Source organism: Rhipicephalus microplus, chromosome 8 (assembly GCF_043290135.1).
Source record: "Rhipicephalus microplus isolate Deutch F79 chromosome 8, USDA_Rmic, whole genome shotgun sequence".
Lineage (NCBI taxonomy): Eukaryota > Metazoa > Arthropoda > Arachnida > Ixodida > Ixodidae > Rhipicephalus > Rhipicephalus microplus.
Window position 1 is genome coordinate 123,392,844 of NC_134707.1, and position 27,107 is coordinate 123,419,950.

At 46.7% G+C, this 27,107-nt stretch overlaps 1 protein-coding gene across 1 annotated transcript in view; it reads left to right on the forward strand.

The window, feature by feature from the left end:
* LOC119164562 (bestrophin-2) overlaps window positions 1–27,107 on the forward strand; it is a 59,122-nt gene that overhangs the window by 23,723 nt on the left and 8,292 nt on the right. Inside the window, exons 10-14 of the mRNA XM_075870338.1 lie at window positions 2,577–2,652; window positions 7,038–7,209; window positions 10,052–10,188; window positions 10,628–10,756; window positions 25,929–26,013. Coding sequence (XP_075726453.1) covers window positions 2,577–2,652; window positions 7,038–7,209; window positions 10,052–10,188; window positions 10,628–10,756; window positions 25,929–26,013 — 599 coding nt within the window. The remainder of the gene's footprint in view (window positions 1–2,576; window positions 2,653–7,037; window positions 7,210–10,051; window positions 10,189–10,627; window positions 10,757–25,928; window positions 26,014–27,107) is intronic.

Genomic DNA, 27,107 nt, shown 5'->3' on the forward strand with positions numbered 1-27,107 from the left:
CACCGGGTCGCTGTGGTCACAGACTATCTAGTCTCACAATTACCTGGTCGGACAGACTGAAAGTGGACCGTGTGTCGTGAGGTTGTGCCACTAACTTTGACAGAGGGTCGGCAGAACGGGTTTTGACGTAGGCGTCGACGCAACACAGATCTCAAAGTTGTGCGGCGTCCGGCGTGCCGGCGTAGATAGACGTACCGACGGACGCGGGAACGTGTCCGAACAACGGCGCCACGGGTACGGTGGGTAGTCGGGTACGCGACAAGTTGTCGGCCATTGCGTCGGACAGACCAAGTAGGTGCTTCCGCCGTTTTCAGAACCGTGACTGCAACTCGTGGCTGAGTAGCAGTGCGGCTCAAAAGGTGCTGCACTGTATGATGCCAAGCACGTTGTCGTCGTTGACGTAGGGTCACGGGTGGTATTCATGTATAGGCGTTGTCGCGGTTGTGACACACGAGCTGCCGTTGAGGACACGCGTCTGGTTGTTGCCGTCCGGCGTCAAAGGCTCCTGGGAATGGTGGTGGTGGAACCTAGTCAGCGTGAGCTCGGCCGGAGGGTTGGACGGCACACGTGTGCTCGTGTATTGACCTGCGGTAGTTCGCGCACGAGGGTTGGCATGCAGTTCTGCATAATTGATGGCTGCATCTAGCCAACACCCTTTAGATTGCTCCAATGCAGGCGTGGTATGCCTGGTCAGCCCTGTCGGAAGCGGACCAGGCACGTCGTCTTCAAGCGCGTCAGTCACATTCACAGCGTCTTGGAAATTTGGCTGTGGTTGATGGCTCGTGGCTTTCAGTTCGGCTGCGGGAGACTGCGAGGGCAAGGATGGTCACTGCTGGCAGGACATGAAGAGCATTGAAGGAGGTGGAGAGGCGCATTCGGACATCGTCGACGGTGAAGCCTCCGCGACCAGGGGGCCAATGGCGGGCGTGACAATGTCAGTTGTCGTGGTAGACTCCGAGGTGTTCGGCGATGTTGCCATCGTGGAGCCTGACGCGTCAGAGGTGTGGCATGACGGTGAAACCTGTGCAGTTGGGGGCTGAGTAGCAGGTGTTACGATGTTCCGATTCGTAGCAGACTCCAGGGTGTGCGGCAGTGTAGCCATCATGAAGTATGACATGTCCGAGAAGTCATGGTCTGTGGAGGTTGAAGAAGGCGTGCGGGTGGCGAGCGTGCACGAAAGATCATAGGCCGCGAGGACTTCGAGAAAACGCCCCTCGTGGCGGACTGGTCGTCGGTAGCGGGAACGTCTTGAAGAACCTCGTCGGGTGGGCAGTAGGGCGTGGTAATCGCGCCGCTAGTGGCCGGACGAGAGGTTAAAGGAGTCGCAGTCGGGGAAGTTAGGTCCCAGTCAGTGGAGACTTTCGGACCGGAGGATACCGCACGCTGCGACGCAGGGGAAACCTGGATGTCGCGGGTGAACGGTAGCGGGTGGTAGGTTTGGCCGTAGGAGGCCAGCACCACAAAACAGAGGTCACCGTAAAGCTGTGGGCTAGAGCTTGAAGTGGCAGAGAGATGACGCAGCTCTACAGCAAGGGCGTCGAGAAGAATGGCGTGCATCAGTGGCTGGTCCGTGACGCCATTCACTGCAAGAACTGCGTCAAGCTGCATAAACTATACCTTGGGGTAGGTCGATTGGAACGGCGGCACTGGCGGGCAGAGCCACAGGAACATGGCTGCCGATGGCTCGTCGAAGGGTGCGTTCTCCGGATCACCACTGTAGCGGGAGAGGTAGATCGTGCTCACGCGCCTGGCGGTTTGGACGCTGCAGCCGCCGCCGCTCCGCTTCGGCAATAGCCTTTTGTAGTAAAGTGGCGAGACAACGACACGACCACGTTGGCCGCCGTCCCGTCTTTCTCTCTTGCTACAAGTTCGTCCACTGTTTCAAGGAGGCACTTAAGGCTTGGCCGCATGAATTTCGTGAAATCGGAAAACGAGTCATAGGCAGTTTTGTAGTAAATACGTGAAAATCTGCCTCTTTTTATGAAGAATGTGCAATAATTCCCAGCAGCAGCATTCACTAGTAGCTACTTATGCCGCCGTGGTTTGACCTGTGAACTGTAATGTCAAGACTGTAGTGCTTTGGAGTCAGTCAAACATAACTTGTTCACTTGCCAGGCGTTCAAGGTACGAGTTCCTTCGAGCTGCTAGATCTCAGAAAAATACCTAGACCAGCTCAGCTACTCAGCGACCTCACATTAAAATTTTTCTCAAATTTACAGAACATAAACTTATAAGATAAACTGAAACGTCACTAAGATCATCATCATCAGCATGGGTAAAGAAGCATATATCACGATCATAGTATTTTCTTTTTTTCTGTCTTTCACTCTTTCTGCCCTCCTCCTCATCCTAGGCTTTTTGTACTCAATTCATTCCCCCGTGCAGAGTATTTTGTACGCATCTTGCATACGCTGGCAGAATTTTCTGTCTTTTATAACTCTCTCACCCACACATGCGCGAAGAATGCCTTTGCTTTTTCAGCTGTTAGTACATAGCAGCCTGGGCTTTTGCCTGCGTATGCTTCAGTCAACGCACCTTTTCTTATTTCTGCATTGATACATTGGCTTCTAATGCAGAATTCCACCTGGACAGGCAAGCGTGGTGTCCCGGGAAAAGCTGGCGGGGACGCCCCAAAGAATTGAGAAGCATCAGGTGACGTACTGTTGACAAAATATATCACAAAAATTCAACTCGCCTCAAAGGACATCGTACTAAAACTTCACTTCATTTCACAGGGGCGACAGGCCTATGCAAACACATTTATTGAATACAAACCACGAAAATCACTATTGAATAAATAGCGAATTGAGGTCAGCAGGCAGTAATGCGATTGTTCTTGGCCGTTACGATGTCTTCCACACTTTTAATATCCTCTTAAACGTGCCACAAGGGATGCGGACGGAAGGTACGGAATACATTTGCAAGAAGATATCAAAATGCACCATTTTGAATGGTTCAGAAAAGGTGGTTCGCAACTCGCAAGAACGATAAATTTGAATATGCGCCTAGGAGGTAGTGTGCATGGTAACGAACACCGATCAAATACAGAATACTGATACGAAGACATATTTCACGGAAGAATGCATTTTGCCTAACACCATCATACGCCATTAACTAGGGTTGGCGGAGAGCATTGCAAATCATTGAAATTGTTTGGCTTTCCATTCATTGTGGTATGATTAATCATCGATTGACACAGGAGGAAGGAAGCTAAGTACTCTATGCCTAACAAACCACGCGCTGTATTGACGAAGACATCAGGTGTAGCTCTATCAAACTTCTTCAATATGCAGCATGGGCAATCACACAAGCTACATAGATAGATAGATAGATAGATAGATAGATAGATAGATAGATAGATAGATAGATAGATAGATAGTAACATTTATTGGGGTGCAGAAGAATCATGAAAAACAATGTTACCTCTGAATTTCTGTCGTAAAGTTACACTTTAATCATGCAACCCTTTGGCGGAGATGACCAACAGAACAGAACGCTGGGCCATAAGTATTATAAAACCGACGAAAGCGAGTGAAGGAGGACAAGGCCTCTAAACGGTGAGCTAATATGTGATGGAGTTTACTTTGTCAGACAAAGCTAAGTTTCTGGTATAGCATTGCGTTAGTCTGCATATTTGAATGAACAATAGTGAAGGCGGTTTAGCCATGACGCTGACAGTTGAATTGATGATACAATCGTCTTCAGTTTTGTGAATCTTGTACACACAGGGGTTGTTTATTGCTTGTTCATGCTGAGACCATTATGCACCAAGAGGAACTTTCTTAGGCACTTCAACTTGCTATTTTGTCATTTTTTTGGTAAGCGCAATTATCATTTTCACCGTTGGTAGGATGCTTCTCTTCTGCACTGTGCAACTCACTATTTGGGAGGTCGGTAGCTAAGCAACCAAAACTGGACACAACAAAAATAGCAGGGAGGATTCAGTGGTAAAGCAATCCTGCATTCTTGCCTTATACAGCGCACACGAGACGACGACGAATAAAGAGAAAACAGACAGGCGCTGACTGTAAGCTAAAATTCATTTGTTCAAAGAACAACTGTTATATAGGTGAAGTGGAACCTAATATAGAATACAAAGAAACCCAAACAGCAGTACACCGAAACACGCCTCAAGGACGGAGGAAAACCGAAAAGGATATACATTTGTATCATATTCTGCAGGGGCTGGAAAGATAGACAAATTCTGCGTCGCTCAGCGAAATTGACGGCATGCTGACACACTTATTATTTCTCCTTCGAATGTGGAAGGCTTCAATTCCTTTTCTTGCTACCTGAATTTTATTTTATGGCAGTATAATTGTGTCGTTGAAGAAGGGTACGCAGCTGCATTTGTGACAACGAGTTGTGAAAGAGTATGGTTTAGTCTTCGCTAATGAGCGTTCGTGTTCTCGAAAGTGAACATTGATGCATCTTTAGCTTTTGACAATATAAGTTTTACTGCATGTTAATTGAATTTCGTATAAAATGGCTTCCTTGCATTGTGTATATTAGACGGCATGGTGTATTCCGCAGTTGCCATGAACAATTTCATTGCTTTTGCTCGGTTTAGCAGTGTTTTTTACAGTGAAATCTGTTATGAGATCACAATAAATCTCAATAGCGTGCGGCACCGTAGTTGTCCACCGCTGCCGGTGTCCGTAACCACTAGCGCGCAAAATAAAAAGCCCAGTAAAATAAAAACACTGGAAATACAATGGGATTGCAAACTGGGTCCCCTGCGTGCCAACCCAGCACTCTACCAATGAGCCACGCCTTGTGCTTGGGCCTCCTTTGCAAACTGGGCTTAGGCAGGCTTGATGTCGGGAAAGTAATCTCGAAATTATAATTAATAAATCGTTTTAAAATAGCAAAAGAACAACCCGGTGTCAAACAATGGGAATTGCGCAACGAGCGGGTCATCAGATGCTCAAACCTTTTACGAGAGCTTAATCTTGTTGAACTATTAACTGTGGCGCATACCCACTGTGGGCGATTGTGGTAATTACTAAAGCTTTTGGCGTAATTATTCATCGTGGTTAGCCACCACACAAAAAAATTGCACAGTGTTCCTTGCAAGTGTGCAGCGGCTACCACGCTTTTCCGAAGAATGACGGATGGCATAGCGAAAGCCTGCCTACTGCACAATGATTTATAGCGTAGTGGGTACCCTGTAAGTGTGGTGGCCGCTACCCAAAGAGTGTTAAAAAAGGCCCCTAAAGGCCACTCTTCTAGCTTTTGCTCTGACAATGCTGCGCGTTTAGTGCAGGCCTGGTGGTTTTTTAAACCTTTGTGCTCAGGAAGACAATTTTATAAGGAGACGAAAGAACAATGTCAACGCCATATCATTTGTCCATGTTTTTTAAAACTGTGTGCCACACGGTGAATATAGTATGACCATGTACTTTTTTGCTCTGACGGTTCGTTCATCATTGCCAGCTGGTATTCTATTTGTTTTAAGATGTTGGCGCATCTTCTCGCACGCTTGGGCAATAACGTGTTCCGGATAACCCGCTTGCTTAGGTCTAAGAACTTGTTCATTAGACAACATCTAACAACTTGTTAGTGGCCCCAGCCACATTGAAAAATTCATTTCTTTTGTTAACTGGGGCTGCTGAAAAAAATATGCTGTGATCAATGTAGACGGAAGATAGGAGTTTGTACAAGTAATAATACATGCCATCGCTACTCGTTGCATCCGTAATTGCCTTTCGTGTGAGTAGGTGTAGTGGACGAGTTTGCGAACAATTCCTTGATATGGCACCGCGGTTTCATTAGCGATAGGCATCTCGCATATTCTCATATGAGAGCAGAGTTGCAAACACGTCTAGTAACTACAGCTATGCAGTAAAGTGACACTTTGTTTTGGCAGGTGGCATGCGCAATGCCAATTCTCGTACCTGGTGTTTCAACCACTAAAGATGAAAGAAGAAATACCGCCTTGCGGTATGCTGCGGAGGTTCAAAGGGTGGCTTCACAGCCGCGACAGTAGATTTTTTTTGGGGTTGGCGCCTATTAAGAGCTTAAGAACGGCGCCGAGAGAGCCCTCTTGTCAAACCACTTAGTTGCAGCTGCAGCGGCAGCGGGGAGGTCAGTTATTGGCCTCTGTGTCATCTTTTGTAGCGTTAGCTACACTGGCCTCGCTGAGCCAATTTTGCGTGGCACAGGTCTGCGCATGGGCAATGATACTCCGCCGCCGCTGCGCGCGGCTCGCCGCCGGTGTGCGCGCAATTCGATGCGCTGCGCAGACGATCAGTGGTGTCACGCACCGGAGCCGGCACCTCCCTCACACTCGGCCGCGCGCGACTCGCCGCCGCCGGTGTGCGCTCTCCAGAGGAGTGCCGTCATAGCCTTGGTAGACATATGGACACCGACGCGCGTGCCTTCCCTGTGCAGTCGCCATCTGACACTGGGCTGGAGCCGCTTGATAGCGCCTCTGACTGGCGTTTGCCACTGTAGTATAGCCATGCACAAGGAGAGTGCAAATGCTGCTCAACGGTGCAGTAGAGCGGAGAAGCTTATCAATCAATCTTTATTTTTGCATAGTATGGTTACATCGTTAAGGATATGCAGAAGAGGGTCCCAAGGTCAGAAAAACCGTACCGGGACCCTCTGTACATGATCATTAGGTAAGGATTACGAAATATTACGAAACTCACCGGATCTCGAAGTAGTTGGCCGGCAAAATAAATATACGTGTGTCATTGCAGCAACATTAAGCATGATAATCAAGCGAATCCTAGACACTCTGGAAAGCTAAGAATAATCAGCTAAACCTTTGCTAATGCTACGTATTTCCTGGCATAGCTGAGCTAAGTCACTGCCATTTTTTCTCGAAGCGCGGGGTTGCTAGTGGCGTCCGGAAAAGGATTGCGCAACTCTGCTACCTAAAGGTAGCATAAACAGTGACTCTAATTAGTGGCGTGTATGCGTCATGCGCCAACTACGGTAGAATATATATTGATGCTTTCCAAGCTTTGACGTAATCACCATTTACAGGTAATTATGTCAGGTAAATACAGGTAACTCCACTTTCACAGGGGCCTGAGGATGGCGATAGCCGTTCTACGCTACGTGGCCGTCCCGTTCCGAAACCCGTTGCTGCATCTCGTCGTGGCAGCTCGACCTGGCGGTGGCCGGCTGCGCCTAGCTGGGCTGGAAGGCTGGGCAGGCTTGTCGGTAGGAGGGACTCGACCACCACACGGGCCTCCGGTAAGCATGCAGCGTATTTGAAAATCATCTCAGAGTCCCGTCAGTGTGGATCATGATTCAAGCTCACTTCAACATGTAATACGCGGGCTGCCAAAAAGCCTACCAAATCGTACACCAGCAATATATTCACAAGGAAAAAAAAAGTCTTGTCACTTTCATTCGATTCCGTGAAAGAGAATTCATCAAATTCATTATTTGCAGTGATTTGTTTACGGGGTGTGTGTGCGGGTAGTCGAAAAGTTTTATATTCATATGGAACAATGCTATCTTTGAACCTATCATCGAATTGAACAGCCGTCATATAGAAGCCGAAATATTTTGTAGATATTTCAATTGATTGCCACGTCCCTTTAGAGGTCCAAGTGAGGATTATTGGACGTATATAGGAGGAAAGTGCAGTAAGACTCTTGCCAGACGCGTCGCTTGGGCGTGTACTCGAGAGGCGGATAGCTTGTACACTTCTTTTATCTCCTGTGCCTCTGCATAAGCATGCCATGCACCACTACGGGAAATATAAGTTGCCCAAAATTAAGAAGGAAATTGGTGCGAATGTAGAATAAATTGAATCCCTGTTCCATGGCTCATTCGAGGCACCGAAGGTTAGAGCTCATGCTGTAAGGCAAGCTACTTTGCTTTGGCAGCGTCAGATTACTAGCAAACAATAATCATTCGTGCCTACTGAACAGTTACTGAACTAAACATCTTGTTTTCTCTAGACGCTTCTGTCGCAGAACTCTTGCCATGAAAGTGTTTTAATTTCTAACTCGCTCTCAATCACTGACCAAGGGAAAACATTGTTATCCCAGGGCGTCATTTCCACCATACGCCTACAATTGATGTGTACCTACAACACGTGCTCTTTACAATACGCATCGGCTTTTTTTAGGTGTATATGAGCCTAAGTTAAACCCAAACGCGTTGATTCCATGAGCGTTATTACCTCTAGCATGCGATTAGCACGAAAATTCAGCAAGCCCCACTTCTCACGTACAGCTGACTGGGGAGTTAGTTCATGACAAAATGAGATTTTTTTGGGGGGCAGCTCAGTTTGAGCGCGAAGAAAAGATGCTATGCATTAAAGAAGGGGAAAAGAAACAGATGCCAGTGTGAGCGCTACACTGCCGTCTTTTTCTTTTCCCCTTCTTTAATGCATAGCAAGTTTTCTTCACGCTCAAACTGAGCTGCGCTAAAGCAATCCCATTTTATCACCCACTTCTCAGCTGCGGTGCGGTAAGAATAAAAAATGGAACACACGGGCGGAAAGTACCACTTACTATTTATGTACAGATGTAACCAGTTTCTAGAAAGACTTCGGTGAACCATGGATATGAATGTTTCGCATCGTAGATACTCTGATGTATTTATGTAACCACTCCTGCACAAGCCGTGAAAAAAAAGAACGTGGAGTTAACTAAAAAGGAGTAATACCTTTTTATTTTACATCGTCATCCTGACCAACCTTTCAAGAATTTTTTCCATTGATATATCATCTTGACACTTTTCTGTATAATGAATGAATGAATGAATGAATGAATGAATGAATGAATGAATGAATGATTGCTAAAGTTATGAATACGAGGATAGGAACACCAACTATACATTCGTTCTAAAAATGGTTGTTTCATATTCGTGACAATGCTTAGGCTACTGTGCTCTGCTGCTGACCCGAAGGCCATGTGTTTGATCGACGGATGTGCTATGTGACCGTGCATCGTGCGATGACTGTAAACACCTGATAGTCTAAATTTCCAGACTAGTGCTTCATAAACATATTGATTGTGTTCTTGGCACGTAATAGCCCTGATATTTTTAGCAGTGGTGTTACATGCAGGGGAGAACTGACGCTTGTCTCACCACAGTCGCAAAGTGCGCCAAAAATTGTCCAGACAGACTCGGTTTTCTTACAGCTTGACTGAAAACTTGATTTTAATGCATCCAGATGTACAGAAAAAGCTTCCGTGAAAAAATGGCGCTGAACGGAACTGACACTGCCGAAGCATAGCATGAATAACGGCTCAGCGCGCTGCCCCTCAGAATGTCAGTAATCCGTGCTAATATTTCGTGGTATTTCTAGAAATACGTATGCACGATCACTGCAAAGAGCTTGCGCATTTGTGCAATACGTGAGACCTCAGACTACAAGCGTAATTAATGCATGAGCAAGAACGAGGCAACTAAAACACGCGGTCAGCTGAGGCAAGTGTAGCCCTTCGTACTGCTTCTCACCCAATCTCAGCTGCAGCGGCTTAAATCTGAACGCTATGCGAGCGCCACTTCTCACAACGGCGACAAAATCTGGCCGCCTCTCGAAGCTGAGAAGAATATAGAAACGTTGGTTGCAACTGACTCCTTTTTTTCGACACCGAAAAGTTATGTCAGTGCGACGCTCCCCTCCCCGTTTCCTCCATCCCCAAGAAAAAATTGCTCTGCCCAGAGATTCTTTGTACTCCTGTGAAACTGTCTACAAAAAATGTTCCCCTTATCTCACGTGGAAAGTAAGAACGCTTTACAATAGAACAGTTAGGCACTAAGCAATGTATCTAGGGGCTTGAGGTGCTCAGATGGTGGCACTGTGCAGACAACTCTGTCGATATCTTTTGGAACCTTCGGTATTTTTTTAGGTGGTGTGTCGCTGCTACAGCACAAAAGTACTGCATTTGCACGTTGCTGCCATTTTTGTTTTCATACGCTCGTTAGCGGATATGCTATACATAAACACCCAGCATGTGAAGATGTGCCGAGCCTAATGAATGTTTTTTTTTATCATGTAGCACTTTGCCCTAACATTCTCTTTCTTTGTGAGATCTGTGAGTGCAGTAAATGTTCTTTCACTTTCCTGCAGAGGTGACCTCCATGCGAAGTGACGAAGACAGCGTTCGAAGGACCAACAGGAGGCCACCCTTCTCCCCAGAAACAGGCTCAGTCAACAGCCGGGCATCGACGGCGCCCGCTTCGCCTCGGCCCTTGTCCGCTGAGCAGGTGAGAAATTTCCCAGGCTTTACTGACTCGCTGCTGCCACGGTGAAGAAAGTGAGAATCTGACTGGTCACGTTAATGGGTGAACTTGTATCGACGAAACGAAAACCGAAAATAGCATAACTTGCACTGGAGGCGAACTCCTAGAGTTGAAACTGAGCTGGTGAGCAACTAGATTGTCCTGGCGGTTGCTGTATTGTGAAGTTCTGCCATTTTTTTCTTTCTTCCCATATCGCTGTTTTTTCTCTATTTCACTCCAGAATAGTTGTGCTATCTACAGTTGATTACAATTGTATTTGATGGTCGTAGGTGTCGCCAACAATACCTTAAGCGTACATTGGCTGCATGCTTGAAAACAGCATTTTCTCCGAATTATGTATATAAATGAGGAGTTCTCGACATATTGTGTCCTCACCGATTGCGTTGTTCCTGTTTGCCGCCAGGACGAGGACATATTTCGTTTGTCGGACCTATTCTTGGCTGGCTCTCGGGCCCAGTCATCACCAGCAGAGGCTTCCTGTAGGGCATCACGAGAGGGTTCAGCCATTGGAGTTAGTCCTGGTGTGAACGAGGTAAGCAGTATAAAAAGTCTACATTTCAACTGGAATGTAGCCGCAGATGACTTCTGAAATAGTTAAAATCAGAATAGTCTTGAATGACACATCCGAGGGTCGCTACTGCTAGACAAACCAATACTGATGTGCGTTGCAAAGCAAGCACAAACAAATTCTAGTGGCGAAACAGCCATGGTGGCCTAGTGCTAATGGTGCTTCACTCCTGGTCCGAAGATTGCGGGATCGAATCCCGTTCACGACGGCCGCTGTTCGATAAAGGTGATATGATTGAGGTCGCCGTATTTAGGTCAACCTCAAAGAGCACCAGCTGGTCAAAATATTTTATACTTCCACTACAGCGTTCCTCACAGTCATCTTGGGACGTGAAATTCTTACAGTTTTTACAATGCTAAGCTTATTGCAAATGATAATGTCATTTCATAAAGCAATCCTTGACTCGGGGAGAATTTATTTTGCCTAAATTTTTCTGACTTTGTCACTCAAACCACAGCTTGAGGCAGGGCGGCCAGACCGTGAGGCAGGGTGGCCAGTCAGCAGGGTTACCCACCACATTTTTAGGGTTTTATATTTGAGATTTCATTCACCCTGCACCACAGGTAAGAAAACTCACTCAAAGGTCGACTCACTTAGACTTACACAGACTCAGATTGAGCCGTGAGTCTGAGTCAGAGTCTGTACGGGTGAGTAATATTTTGGTGAGTTTGAGTCTGAGTGAGTCCGACTTAAAAAACTTATCGTGATTGTCAGTCCAAGTGAGTCCGACTCATGAAAATTTTCGCGAGTTTGAGAAGGAGTGAGTTCAAAGCGAAAGATACATTTCATAAGTGAGTCTGATCGAGCTGCACAATTTTAGCTGTCCTGTTCTATGCATTACCAATGGTACAGAGGGGTGGTGTCTGCCTGCCGTTGTCGTCTAGGAAACGTTTCAATAAGTGCAGCAGCAACGAATTACCGAAATGAATACAAGAAAGTAGATGTCGTGCAAGACCTCTGTTACGTTAATAATGAAGAACAGAGCATTATGGGGATATAATAGGTATGGAGTGTTTGATGTCTGTGGAAAGGCGTAATGGTTCCTCGGCTTAGATTTGGTACTTCAGCAGTGTGCATGACGCCAGATGTGCAATCAGGAATGAATGTGAATCAAACGACTCTGGGACGTCTCGCGTCGGGAGCTCACGGAAAGACGACGAATGAGGCTGTAAAGGGGATATGGGAGTGACAGGTCTTGAAGTAAAGGAAGCTGAGAGCAAAAGGAGATTTGAAGAGAGGCTTAGGAATACGAAGGAGAGTAGATGGACAGAGAAGGCGTTCAGGTATTCGTATATATTGAAACAGGATGGACACAAAGTGAAAAAGAAGAACTAAAAGGCTCACCAGTAATTATATGGCAGGCGGTGTGGACGACAGGGCAACGAAAAGCATTAGGTGAAAAGTCAGAGAGGCGGACAAGATTTATTGAATGACAGCGATGGAAAAGAAGCCGGCTCTCATAAATTTCCGAAAGGGCAAGAATGAAGTAAGGCGGGAGAGGTTTTATGATAATTTAAAGGGAAGCGCTTTACTGTTCGAAGTGATGTCGGGTTGCCTTAAAACACGTAGTCGCAGAGCGACAATAAATAAAAAATTAGAACGCCCCCTCGCGGTGGTCTAATGGCTAAGGTTCTCGGCTACAGACCCGCAGGTCACGGATTTGAATCCCGGCTGCAGCAACTGCATTTTTGATGGAGACGAAAAAGCTGTAGGCCCGTGTGCTCATATTTTGGTGCACGGTAAAGAACACAGATGGTCAAAATTTCCGGAGCCCTCCACTACGGCGTTTCTCATAATCATATGGTGGCTTTTCGATGTTAGGCACAACTTATCAATCAATCAATCAATCAATCAATCAATCAATCAATCAATCAATCAATCAATCAATCAATCAATCAATCAATTAGATCAATCAATAAAGAAGAAGAGCATTGTACATGCTATGGGGAAGCTAAAAACAAAGGAACATGTTCTAATTGATTGCGGCGATATCCACCCAGGCATACGGGTAGGTACAAGCCTACATGAGGCATTGGGCTTCAGGGACAAACGTGGAAAGCAGAACACGTCCGCGATAGAAGCATGTAAGAGGTGGTTGGAGTACCAGTGGCAGAAAAGTAGAGATAAAGGACAGAAATAACGCAAATATAAGGTCATTCTGCCTGAAGAGGCAAAAAGATGGAACACAAATTTATAATTATAAAAACACGAAAAAAACGAGCCCTTAGGAATACACTTCTTTCACACACACACACACACACGTATATATATATATATATATATATATATATATATATATATATATATATATATATATATATATATATATATATATATATATATATATATATATATATATATATATAGGAAAGAAGTGTATACTTTAGGGCTCATTTTTTGTGTTTTACACAATATTAATGAGATCTAACAGACAATAATGCCAAGGAAAGTATAGGGGAAGATATTAGACCGACTTGTAATGTAAATGTGAAGGAAAGTGAGTGAAAAGATTACTTGCCGTGGGCAGGATCCGAACCTGCGACTATAAATATTGTGTAAAACACAGAAAAACGAGCCCTTAAGTATACACTTCTTTCCCTAATTCATTAACGAGGGTCTCGTACTGGCAGACCTATTGCCTTTAGGTTGTATACGAGGGACTGTTGGTCAGCTGCCCACTCGTAATAAGTTCACGTGCTACGTGACGCCAAATAGGCTCAAAAGAGTGTGTTACACTCGCTGCCATGGCTACTGGTGGCACTGACTGACACTCCTTCGTTTAATTCACATATAAACCCAATAAAGTGGCTGGGGGGATAGCTGTCGTGGTAGCTCAGTGGTAGATCACGAACGCGTCATTCGAAGGTCGCAGGGTCGGATCCTGCCCACGGCAAGTTAATTTTTCACCCACTTTTCTTCATATTTACATTACAATTCGGTCTAATATCTTCGCCGATACTTTCCTTGGCATTATTGTCTGTTAAATCTCATTATATATATATATATATATATATATATATATATATATATATATATATATATATATATATATATATATATATATATATATATTGTAACGAGGGCAGTGGGCATGGAGCTCGAGTATAGAAAAGGAAGAAGACTTGCTGTGATCGCAGGCTTGCGTTCAGTTAGCCCTTGCGCTAAATAAAGCTCTCGTTCGCCGAGTCAACTTCTGTTTGTTCAACAACACGTTTCAAGTGGTGGAAGTGCTGGGTACATCTGGTCCTCACCCTGGAACTTCGCAGCCGCACACTCCAACGACCTCCTACAATGAATGATCCGGGGCCATCTCATGCCGCTACTCCAGATCTCGCACCTGTGCCTGCCTTCTGCGCTGGCGCTCTCCGGCAGCGCGACCCCCCCCCCCCCCCCCCCTCCCATATTTGGTGGCACAGAGGACCAAGATGTGGACAACTGGATTGCCGAGTATGAACTGGTGAGCGCATTCAATAAGTGGAACGCAGCCGATAAGCTCACAAATGTGAGTTTTTACCTGACCGACGTGGCAAAACTATGGTACAGAAATCATCAAAGTGATTTCAGTACCTGGCCGGAATTGGCAAAAACCCTCGCGGAAGTCTTTGGCCGTCCTGCTGTCCGCCGCCTTCGTGCTGAACAGCGCTTGCGGGGCAGAGTACAGAGAGCAGATGAAACTTTCATGAGCTACATCGAAGATGTGCTATTTCTCTGCAAGCTCGTCGATTCGACTCTGGACGAGGCAGGCAAGATCAAGAACATCATGAAAGGAATCGACGACGGTGCATTCCAAATGCTGGCTGCGAAGAGTCCCAAGACGGTCGCCGAGGTGTTCAGCTCTGCCAAAGCTGCGTAGGCAACGTGCTTCCACACGTTGCGCTGCTGAAGACACCGCGGACATCTCATCCCCCGACTATCACCATGACACCACCGACCACTCTGCGTTAATGCCACTCATAAAGCAATTCATACGCGAGGAGGTCGCCTGGCAGCTATCTATAATCACAAGAACTACCGAGCCAATGGCACCCTTGTCGCCTTCGCTTCGCCAGGTCATTCAATTGCAAGTTGCCGAAGCATTGCCGCCAGCTCAGGCTCCACCAACTATTACCGCACCACTAACGTATGCAGCCGCAGTTGCTCGGCCACGTGCGCCAGCGTCTCCGGCCATCTACGAAGCTACTCGCCACGTTTATTCGTCGACGCCACCTTCCCGCTCGCTGACCGTCCCGTCTCCGGCTGTATACGGTACAACTCAGAATGTTTGTATGATGCCGCCACATGCACGATCATTTACGGTACCTTATTCAGCGAACAGTGCCCCTACCGTCAGCCAATGGCGCACTCCAGATAATCGGCCGATGTGTTTTTCATGTGGCATCCCAGGCCACGTAGCTCGTCACTGCTGTCGTCGCAACTTCCCTTCTGATGACATTGCAGGGGTCTCACTTTACATGCTCACCATGCCCACTCAGCCGCGATATCCCGTTCCTGCCGATCCACCTCTAGACGTACGTCCCGTTTGCCGACCATCCGGCTCAAGCCGTTCACCTTCTCTTCGTAGTCGATCTATTTCTCCAATGTTACGTCGCAACAGTCCACCGCGAGGGGAAAACTGACGGGCGCAGTTCCGGAGGCAAGAACTGCGTTGGCAGCGAAAATTTCAAGACCTAACTGCTGTCCCCCGAACGAAATTGAACTCTATATTGATGGCATTAAGGTGAACGGACTTGTTGAAACTGGAGCTGCCGTATCTGTAATTAGCGAGAAACTGTGCCGAAACTTGAAGAAAGTGACCACGCAACTTACCGACCTATCTTTGCAGACAGCTACGTCTCATCATATTCAGCCTTCAGCTTTGTTCACTGCACGAGTCGTCATTCAAGGTGCGATGTACGTCGTCACATTTGTAGTTTTATTCCGTTCTTCGCATGACGTTATCCTTGGGTGGGACTTTCTTTCGTCAAATTCTGCTTTGCTCGACTATGCTAGTTCCGAACTTGCGTTATCTGTGCCGTGCTATGACCCTGACGATGGCGCTTCGTGTAGAGTGTTTTCTGCTTCGGACGTTGACATTGCGCCTTTGTCAGCTGTTGTTGTCTCCGTGTCGTGTGCCTCCCCTCTGAAATCGCCTTTGTTATTTATGCCATCGGTCCCATCTGCGTGCCGTCGAAATATCATGCTTCCGTTTGCTGTCGTCATTTTTCGCAATGGTCACGCTGCCAATTATGTGTGCAATCCCTCGGACAGCCCGTCATCCCTACTACGTGGAGAATGCCTTGGAAGCTACGAACCTTACGAGTGCATTCTTCCGGCTACTAAACCCGATTCTACGGTTTCGCTTCCAATTTGTGCTGTCACTCCTACCAACGCGCCTAATGATGTTCTGGACGTATTCTCGGATGCCATCGACTCTGAGCTCGCACCAACTCAGGACGAAGAGATTATAATCTTCTACCCCGCTTTCGCTCTTCATTCGATCATGACCAGTCAGACTTAGGCCGAACCTCTGCGGTCGTTCACCGTATTGGCACCGGTCGACAAGCCCCGCTAAGGCAGCGTCCGTACTGTGTGTCATCTGCTGAACGCCGTGTCATCGATGAGCAAGTGGACGACATGTTGAAACGTGGCATCATCGAGCCCTCCAACAGTCCCTGGGCTTCACAGGTTGTTCTCGTCAAGAAAAAAGACTGATCCATCCGGTTCTGCGTTGACTACCGCCAACTCAACAAGATAACACGCAAAGACGTATACCCTCTGCCGCGCATCGATGATGCTTTGGACTGCCTACAAGGAGCAGAGTTCTTTTCTTCGTTAGATTTATGCTCCGGCTACTGGCAGGTGCCCATGGCAAAGGGTGACTGCCCCAAGACAGCCTTTGTAACACCGGATGAACTATATGAATTCACCGTTATGCCCTTTGGCCTCTGCAATGCGCCTGCCACTTTCGAAAGGATGATGGATACCATCTTGCGAGGTCTGAAATGGAAAACGTGCCTTTGTTATTTGGACGACATTGTGGTATTTTCAAGCGACTTTGCGACCCACCTCAGCCGCATCGAGCAAGTTCTTACGTGCCTTTCCACGGCGAGACTTCAACTTAACTTGAAGAAATGCCACTTCGGCGCTCGCAAGCTTGTAATTCTCGGCCATGTGGTTTCTAAGGACGGCATTCTCTCGGACCCTACGAAACTTAATGCAGTCACGGCGTTCCCAAAGCCAACCACCATCAAAGAGCTTCGAAGGTTCATCGGCCCATGTTCTTACCTCCGGCGCTACGTCCGCAATTTTGCCTCCATTATCGCCCCCCTGACCAATCTTCTTGCCGGAAGTTCTGATTTGTCAGCGTGGTCGCAGGCGTGTGATGATGCATTTCAGGAACTTCGACGGCTCCTCACCACGCCTCCCATACTCCGACATTTCGATCCGTCTGCTCCAACGGAGCTTCATATGGACGCTAGTGGTGTCGAGCTAGGGGCCATACTGGCCCAACGCAAGGATGGCTTTGACGAGTACGTCGTTGCCTATGCCAGCCACGCCCTCAGTAAAGCCGAGAATTACAGTGTAATTGAAAAGGAGTGGCTCGCCATTATTTGGGCAATCGGAAAATTTCGGCCTTATTTATATGGACGTCCGTTTGATATTGTAACAGATTACCATGCGCTTTGCTGGTTATCTTCACTAAAATATCCTAATGGTCGGCTCGCTCGTCGGGCATTGCGGTTACAGGAGTTAGATATCCGTGTTATCTACCGTTCTGGCCGGAAGCATTCCGACGCCGATGCCCTGTCACATTCGCCATTGGCTTCAGAGCCTGTCGGCTCGCCTATCTCCACCAGTGCTGCCTTGGCCATCAGCATTTCGGACATGCCTTCCGAGCAACGCAAAGATGCTTGGATTTATTCTCTTTTGGACTTTCTTTCAAACCGGACGCCCACTCCAGTTTTCAGGACGCTTCGCCGTCAAGCAGGACACTTCACTGTTCGGGATAACCTGCTTTACCGCCGAAACTACAGCTTGATCGGCCGTAAGTGGTTGCTCGTCATTCCCCGACATCTGCGCTCTGACATCTGTGCCACGTTCCACGATGACCCGCAATGTGGCCACACTGGTGAGTTAAAAACATACACTCGCTTGCAGCTGCGGTACTACAGGCGCGGTATGTACCGTTTCGTTCGCCGTTACGTAAGGTCTTGCCTTACGTGCCAGCGACGCAAAATGCCCACTCAACATGCCACAGGTCCCTTGCAGCCGTTGCCATGTCCAGCACGAGCTTTCGATCGTGTCGGAATCGACATTTACGGTCCGCTTCCCTATACTTCGAGTAGCAACCGCTGGGTCATTGTCGTTATCGACCACCTAACGCGTTACCTTCTGCTACCGCAAAAGACGTTGCATGTTTTATTCTGCAAAATCTGGTTTTAAGGCATGGAGCACCTCGAGAGTTACTAAGCGACCACGGCCGCCTTTTTCTCTCCGATGCCATCAAAGCGTTCTTGAGCGAGTGTCGCATCATACACCGCATTACCACAGCCTATCACCCGCAAACTAATGGGATGACAGAGCGTTTTAATCGTACACTTGGGGATATGCTGGCCAAGTACGCTTCATCCGACCAGTCAAATTGGGATAGCATAGTGCCTTTTGTGACATATGCTTACAACACTGCAACGCAAAGCACCACTGGATTTTCGCCTTTCTTCCTTCTTTATGTACGCGAGCCATCAACAATGGATACCATTCTTCCTTATCGACCGGACCCTTCAGAGATGACTACCGTTTCTCGAGCAGCAGCACACGCTGAAGAATGTCGGAAGCTTGCTCGTGCGTTCACGTCACATTACCAGACGCGCCAAAAACATCGCCACGACACGTAAACCACGCCTACGAGCTTTGCTCCAAACTCACTGGTGTGGTTATGGATTCCTTCTACTCCTCCAGGACTCTCCCACAAGCTCTCGGCCAGGTACCATGGCCCTTATCGAGTTCTATGCCAAACATCTCCTGTCAACTACCTGGTCGAGCCGCTGGATGCATCTCCGGACAAGCGCCGTCGGGGACAAGAAATCGTACACATCTCTCGGCTCAAGCCATACCATGATTCCTTCTGTGTACACCTGTCCTTAGGTTGCCAGGATGGCTTCCTCATCGCCCGGGGGTGATTGTAACGAGGGCAGTGGGCATGGAGCTCGAGTATAGAAAAGGAAGAAGACTTGCTGTGACCGCAGGTTTGCGTTCAGTTAGCCCTTGCGCTAAATAAAGCTCTCGTTCGCCGAGTCAACTCCTGCTTGTTCAACAACCCGTTTCAATATATATATAGTCTAGTAGATCCTCCGTGAGCGGTCACAACGTGGTTTATTTCGACGTTTCGGCCTAGAGTCTGGCCTTCATCAGGAATAAAGATACAGTATATATATATATATATATATATATATATATATATATATATATATATATATATATATATATATATATATATATATATATATATATATATATATATATATATATATATATATATATATATATATATATATGACTCTACGATGACTGGGTGACGTGGCCCGGCTCATAGTTCATGTTTATTCTATACTGCACTTCTTCCTTCTCGGCTTCTACCAATCATCGCTTCATACGTCACACGATTCCCCCTCCCCCCGAAAGAAGGCATGGATTACGAACAAGGAAAAGTGCACAAGGAGAGGTTGAGAAGTCACAAATGTCAAAATGCACAATTGGTTTCATGGCCCCGTGGTGTTCCGTAAACTCTCAAAACTTCAGGAAAGAGTGCAGCAGTCCGGTTAACGCAGGAGTTCTGGTGGGCGAGGCTGATGTTTGCGTCCCGGATAACACAAGAATTCTCTGGACGTGGAGATAGCGGAAATCGCAGCCGGCATTCTTGTGAAGAACAAACGAGGTTCGAACACCTTGCAGAATGGACAGTTCAGATATCGTAGGCATCGAATTCTTCGTCGTGGCACAGGTCGTGCAGGCAGCTTGCGTGCGCGTTGATCGAGGTTGATTGGGCGCTGCCTGTGTTTCTGCCGAGTACAAGAGGTGCTTTTGTGGCTTTTGGAAATTTTTATATGGCGATGTCGCAGATGGTTTGATGGTAGGCACATTCTTGATCTTTGTTGGAGAATGTGTTCACCACGATGGGCCTGTTTGCAATGTTCTTCAAGCCTTAAGAGTGCACTCGATGAAGTTTTGTTTCGCCGTTGACAATGTTGAAGTATGCGTTGACGTTGTAATTTCTTCGTTTCGTCAAATTGCTTGTGGTGTGACGTTGATCGTGGTGTGCCAGGATTCTTAGCGAGTCCTCCGCAGGCTTCTACGACGCCAACCAATGCAACTGTTTCCGGCGCAAGATAATGTGGCGGGTTTGATGCACTTGAATCTTCTGTATTTATAAACCGTTCATTGTTGGTGGTCGCCTGAAGCGTACTCATGTCATCAGAAGTCGCACCTGTGGTTTTGTTTTCATTATAGGCAGTGAGGTTGTATACTAGATTCACGTTGCTTCGATGTTGTGATTGATGAACACTCGACGCTTCTGCAGAACACTTTTCTTCACAAGATGCTGATTGTGAATGCTTCTGTCTTTGTGGAACTGCTGAGCTGAATACTTTGAACGAATGTTGTTTCTGTGAACATTCGTTGTCTGGTTTGGTTTCATGTGGATTTACTAACTCGTCGTGCGTAAATGCCGTCACGCGTCCGAAGCCATGTGGGCCATGTGTGCGACACGAAGCATCAAGTGGTTCGGGTTGTTCAGTAATACCTGAAGTATTATGGTGCCGTAAATACATTGGAAATGCCGATTTATTTGCCCGGGAAAAATCCAACCGTAAGTCCGGTCTTTTGGCAAAATGGTCTACATTCCTATCGGCACACGGTGGCATTACCTTCCCTGCTGCGACGTGCAAGTCCCTAGTTGGTATTGTAATGCGTGAAGTGTATTTGGACGAGTCATACGATGATACAATGGTGGAATATTTACTCTGAAGTCTTGTTTGGGAAATACGCTTACTGCGGGAGGATTTCGCGTAACTGTGATGGCTGAGTTGAAGAGACTTCAGCTGGTGAGATACGTACAGGTCTTCATCATATTCCTTGAAACGGGTGATCATCTCCTATTTGATTTTTTGCCATGACTCGTCGTTCTCGAATATGTGAATTAGGTAAAATTTGAATGCCTCACCGGTGACGTAGTCGCTGAAGTTCGTAACCATCTCCCGTTCCGACCAAGATGCAGCGGTAGCGTGGAGTTCGAACAGGTTGAACCAGTCCTGCACGGGTCCATCGTCCGCTGATCCGGTGTATTTGGGGATGTCGAGGTCAGCCGATGGTTCTGTCATGGTGCTGTTCGTTGTCCTCCTAGACGATGATTCGGTAGTCAATGTACGGTCAGGGCGTCTTCTGGGGAACTGCGTCGATGATGAGTGACTGATTAAGGGGCAGGCAGGTCTCCATCCTGTCGACTTGTGTGACGCTATGATGACTGGGCGACGTGGCCTGGCTCATACGCCATGTTTATCTTTCACTTCACTTCTTCCTTCTCGACTTCTACCAATCATCGCTTCATACGTCACACGCTGACTCCTGCTTGTTCAACAACCCGTTTCAATATATATATATATATATATATATATATATATATATATATATATATATATATATATATATATATATATATATATATATATATATATATATATATATATATGTGTGTGTGTGTGTGTGTGTGTGTGTGTGTGTGTGTGTGAAATAGCGCGATGCCGTCTTAATGAACTCGCGAATCGTATGACGAAGTGTGGCGCCACCATCAATTTGTGAAACTACTGTATCTGTACATAGACTTTCCGGATATGTTTCCTATGGGTCCGCCATCGTGTTGAAAAGCTATGCAAGTGACACCACACGTTGCACGCGCAGGAGACAAATATGGCGCGATGTTTTGGCGCAAGTGACATGCTACAGAATTAGTAGCATGCACTGAACAAGGTTGAACTTTCTCGTTGAAGCTGCATGTTGTTATAGGTTCTAACGAATGCCGTGTGCGAACAAAGCGACGTGGTGAACACTTTTGTAGTGGTTGACCGATTCCACCATCACAGCTGTGAGATGGACGTTACGATCGAAGACCTGAAAAGTTTGCTTTGCTGCGCAGTTACTCGCAAAATAATTGGTGAGATTACTTTAAGCATGCACACGACCTTTTCATCCCTGACCGGAAGGCAAAAAATAGAAGTCTTGATGGGCGTTTGAAGTAAACTTCACGCACGTGTGGTCGACAATCAGAATGAATTTTGGCCACCGATGCCAGCTGACCGACAGATGCAGACAAAATATCATTGCGTGTGGTTACACTGGCACACACTGACAAATTATCATGTGTCACTAACTATCATTGACAACTGCTTGACTGTTCGAAAAATTTGGCAGTTCCAACGTACATGGGTATCGACGTTATGTGAAGCATGCGGAGGGAAGGCGACCATGTCGCAAACTGTTTATTGAGCGACACGTCATAAAATGACGATAAATATATGTACAAACGTTGCACGCACAGATATATGTTGAAGAGTTGTAGATGTTTATATAACCAGTTGTTTGCACTTGCGCAACGATGCCAACTGGAACATGCGTATTAGCAACACCAGAAGCTGATATGAAGCGCTGATGATCGCGAGGATGCTGGCCCTGGACATTGCTACATATATGAACTTCAGCGTAGGGCAACTAACCACAATTGATGTTAACCCGACGTTGCGGCTGCATGAAAAGAGTACATATGTAAGATTTATAAAATTGGGTAGACAGCACTGAAACCACAATTTACGTTACAATAATAGCGAAAGTTGGGTTAGTTGGTGGTTCATACTAGGGAAGTAAACACAGCGCAAAAATATAGACAAGACAAAGACAAGGTGTCGTCTCTTCCTTTGTCCTTGTCTATATTTTTGCGCTTTGTTTACTTACCAAGCACTATTGACGTTTCACGAAGATTATCGTATATTTGAAAAGTACTTCCGATACCTGGCGAAGCTCTGTGGTAAAATGCTTCTTTGCAACGCAGAATGCCACAGTTCGATCCCAGCAAGGTCCTGACATTCATTCTTTACATTCGTTGGGTTGACGCTACCGATGTCGGGTATTTCTTAACGCTCGCGTGTTAAAATTGCCCATGTGTATTCTCGTAGTTTTTGAGTAGATACTAATTGTAAATCACCTTGGGCATATACCCGCATACCAGCGGCACATACCCACCCGTGGGAATGTGCCACTGTCTAGCGGGAAACGTTTGACGACGCGCGTGATGGTACTGGGACGTTATTCATGTCTTGACGAGTGCGTCATATTCATCGAGCTATCTTACCCTCCCATGCTAATTTTGGTTCACGCCAAGTTAAGGGGGCGACCACGAAATTACCCAAACGTAAGCGGCTAGATAGATAGATAAATAAGTAGATATATAGATAGACAGGCTCAAAGTGGCCGAAGTTCGCTAAGAAATACTTTGCATTTCAAAGCAGCGCAGAAAATTAGCATGATACTCATTTCAAAAGTCCAGTTAGAAGCGCGCATTTCGTGCAGTGCACATTGTAACGATCAAAGCGAAAGCCTTATATGTCTTACGAAACACGATTGATTGATATTTGGGGTTCAACGTACCTAAACCACCATACGATTATGAGAGACGCCGTGGTGAAGGACTCCGGAAATTTCGACCACCTGGGGTTTTTTAACACGCACTGAAATCTGAGCACACAGGCCTACAACATTCCCGCCTACATCGGAAATGCAGCCGCCGCAGCCGGGATTCAATACCGCGACGTGCAGGTCAGCAGCCGAGTACCTAGTCCCTAATCCACCACGCTGGGGCATCATGAAACACAAGAAACACCGTCTTTTGGTGACAATACGAGCGCTGCCAATACTCGTATGATATCATATAGTACAGCAAATATCAAATAAAGCACGACTAATGGCATTGAAATGTTGCCGAATGAATATTAAAATTTAGAGCGCAAGTTACTTTAAATTAACAAGGCAATTAGCAAAACTACGCGTATAACCTCTGTGCACAAGGTAAACAAAACCTGATTGAGGGCGAATCAACTACGAAGTAAGTTAACCGCGAACGTAACCAACATCACAGAAAATTTTCATGAGAATGCATGCTGGCTTTTGCTGTCAACTCATCCTAGCATGCAATAAAGAACCCTGCAAGTTGAAATTTTAATTCATGCTGGGGAAAAGACGCACGCTGAAACGCTCGACGACCGCTTATAATGGCTACGATAGGCCTGATGGGCACCAAAGGGCGCGGGCAGATAACGTGCGGGCGCCGCGTCGTTGTGTACGTAAAGGTGGCTGCGCCAAGTGAATATGAACATTTGACGTCATTTTGAGCCACGGAACTACGCTCGCCAAATAGCGAAGTGAGCAGCGCAAAGAAAAATTACGCGCAACTCTTGCTCTCTAAAGGCAGCGGCTATACAGTAACTATATTTGTGTAGCAAGCACAGCTGCACAGGATGTGTTCAATGGTCTCTTCAGCTCCGCAGGAGTCGCATGATTTGATTTGATTGATATGTGGGGTTTAACGTCCCAAAACCACTATATGATTATGAGAGACGCCGTAGTGGAGGGCACCGGAAATTTAGACCACCTGGGGTTCTTTAACGTGCACCCAGCAGGAGTCGCATGTAGAGGTGTCTACCATACCAATGCAAAAAAAAAAGGGTACACCTTTGTGAATGCAACACCCAACCAAAGGCGGCATAACAGTGTCGCATCGGAGTGACACCTTTGGAACCTGGTAGACGACCAGAACGTGCGTGTAAGCTCTTGAGCCAGCAGGTAAAGTTGTCTTGCTGCATCAGTCCTTGATAGAGGAATCGGGACCACACGGGTTCCCTCATGGGCTGAGCGGGCTGCATAATCGGCTAATTGATTTCCGGTAATACCGATATGTCCAGGCAGCCATTGATATATAATATCTTGCCCTCGTGCTACAGCTTCATGATGGCAATGTCTTATTTCATGTACCAATTGTTCATGATTCCTCCTACGCATGGCAAACTGCAAACTCTGAAATGCTGCCTTCGAATCACAGAATATGACCCATTTTCCTGGACGCTCTTGAACGAGATATTGTAAAGCAGCCCTTATAGCAGCAAGCTCTGATGCTGTAGATGTAGTCATATGCGACAACTTAAGTTATGATTTGACCAAGGCTACACAGTGATACATAGGCATACTTGGTATTTGGCGCATAATAAGCTATCTCACATAAAAGATAAAAAAATTCCGCCATATCCACGAAGTGAATGATGATGAGTGGGCGAAGCTCCGGAGGTAAACCTGGTAAACCATGAATCCTCTGTACATTTTGCCCACTCGATTTTATTACATCGCTCCCCCTAGCGTACGTCGCCGCACTAAATCGAACGATTGCCTTCAACCAATGACACGCGCCATATGTGACATCATTCCTATTTTATAAGATCTCGCGTCTTTCATCAACTACAAGTACCGCTTTCTAGTTTATAACATCTTGCATCTTTTCATCATCAGCTACAAGTACCACCATCTAGTAAACACTACAAGAACTAAACGAGAGGTGGCTACATACAGGATACGGTACCGCCATCTAGTGAACACTGCAAGAACTAATCTAGAGGTGGCTACATACAGGGGACGGTACCGCCATCTAGTGAACACTGCAAGAACTAAACTAGAGGTGGCTACATACAGGCTACAGGGGACGCACAGCCCACGCCCTAAGGAGCTTCGCCCCTAAAAAGCACGATATATAGGGCTCGACTTGGAAGTCTAAGCACTCTAATTCGGGTGACAGATTGGGTTCCAGCGTACCCTACCCTCGCTACCGGAGCCCTTGACTGTTGTGCAAATTTCGACAGAGAAGTGTTAATTTTCGGGTTACTTCTAAATAGGTTTTCACACCATACGCTTCCACACTAATCATGTTACTGGCACCACGCAAATGACATTGTGGAGCATAGTACACCTGATTTTGCAGGAGCCTTGCTGTGCAGTGCATGGTACAAAAAAATATTGAGTGATTATACGAACAAGTTACGTATTCTTTACTTCTCTATTGCTTTGACAGGCGCATGACTTGTCGAGTGGCAACGAGGGAAACATAGCTAGATCCTCATCAACTGAACCATCTACTGTGCTCTACATGGACGCCGGTGAGAAATACATGGTCTTCTTTTGAAACAAATAACTGAGCCGGACACAGGCCCTTAGCAAGAAATTTTTTTTTGAGGTGGGCGAGGGGGTAGTTGTTCCCTGTCTTCGGTGCAACACCCCCTCCCATCGGAATTTCAGGAAGGAGGGTGGGGCACGAGCTCTCGAGCACCCTCCCCCCCCCCCCTTTTCCGCTACGAGCATGGCTGGAAATTACGTACTGTCACACATCACGAGATCATGAGTGGACGGTCGGTCATTACACTAGACGGAACACATGGACGCCAAGTTCACCGTGTGTTGGCACACAAACCTTCCAAAGCGCTAATGCATTTAAACAGGGCTGGGAACTCCTGTAATGTTAATTCTAATGCATCAACCGCGATGTAAATGTCGTCTAGGTTATTTCTGTCGAAGGGTGGTAGGGGCGGGGGGGGGGGAGGTGGAAGGTTACAGCGCTGCGGCGGTCCGAGTCTGCTGATAGTGAATACAATGCAGTAATCGTCCTCTGTGTGTTCTCGGCCTTATGCTTGCCTTTGACAATTATATAATGGAACTGACGCATAGCGTCGGCGCATTTATTGGTAATTTTCCGGTGCTTTTCTCTCCTCTCTCCCTTTTATTTCCTCAGCACCGAGTAGCCAAGCGGATATGTCACTGGCTCTTGTCTATGCCTTACACATACTTGCTCTGCCTTGTGCATACTGTCCCCGCCTTGTGGAAGAATCTCTTGCTCGGTTCTATGTCCCGCGGCATCGTCGTTCGCATTAACACTACGCATGCGCAATGCGCAACTTCTTTCTTCTCCTACGCGCATCCCTCTCGCCTCACAACGCCGACGCAGGGAGCGTCTGCTACCTTACGCTCGGTGCCTCCTCTAGTATAGGCATTCGTCCCCTCGACGTATGCATAGCCACTGCGCGTTCTCTCTCCCTCTCTCCTCTCCTACACCTCCCTTTCTTGCCTCACAATGCCGACATTTATTAATTGGTTTATAGATGAAATTGGTTTATTGATTGATAAAACTGACTACCCGCACTGCACAAGCGTCCATTGGCCACCCCGCATATATAAGCACTGAATCTTGACCTCCAAA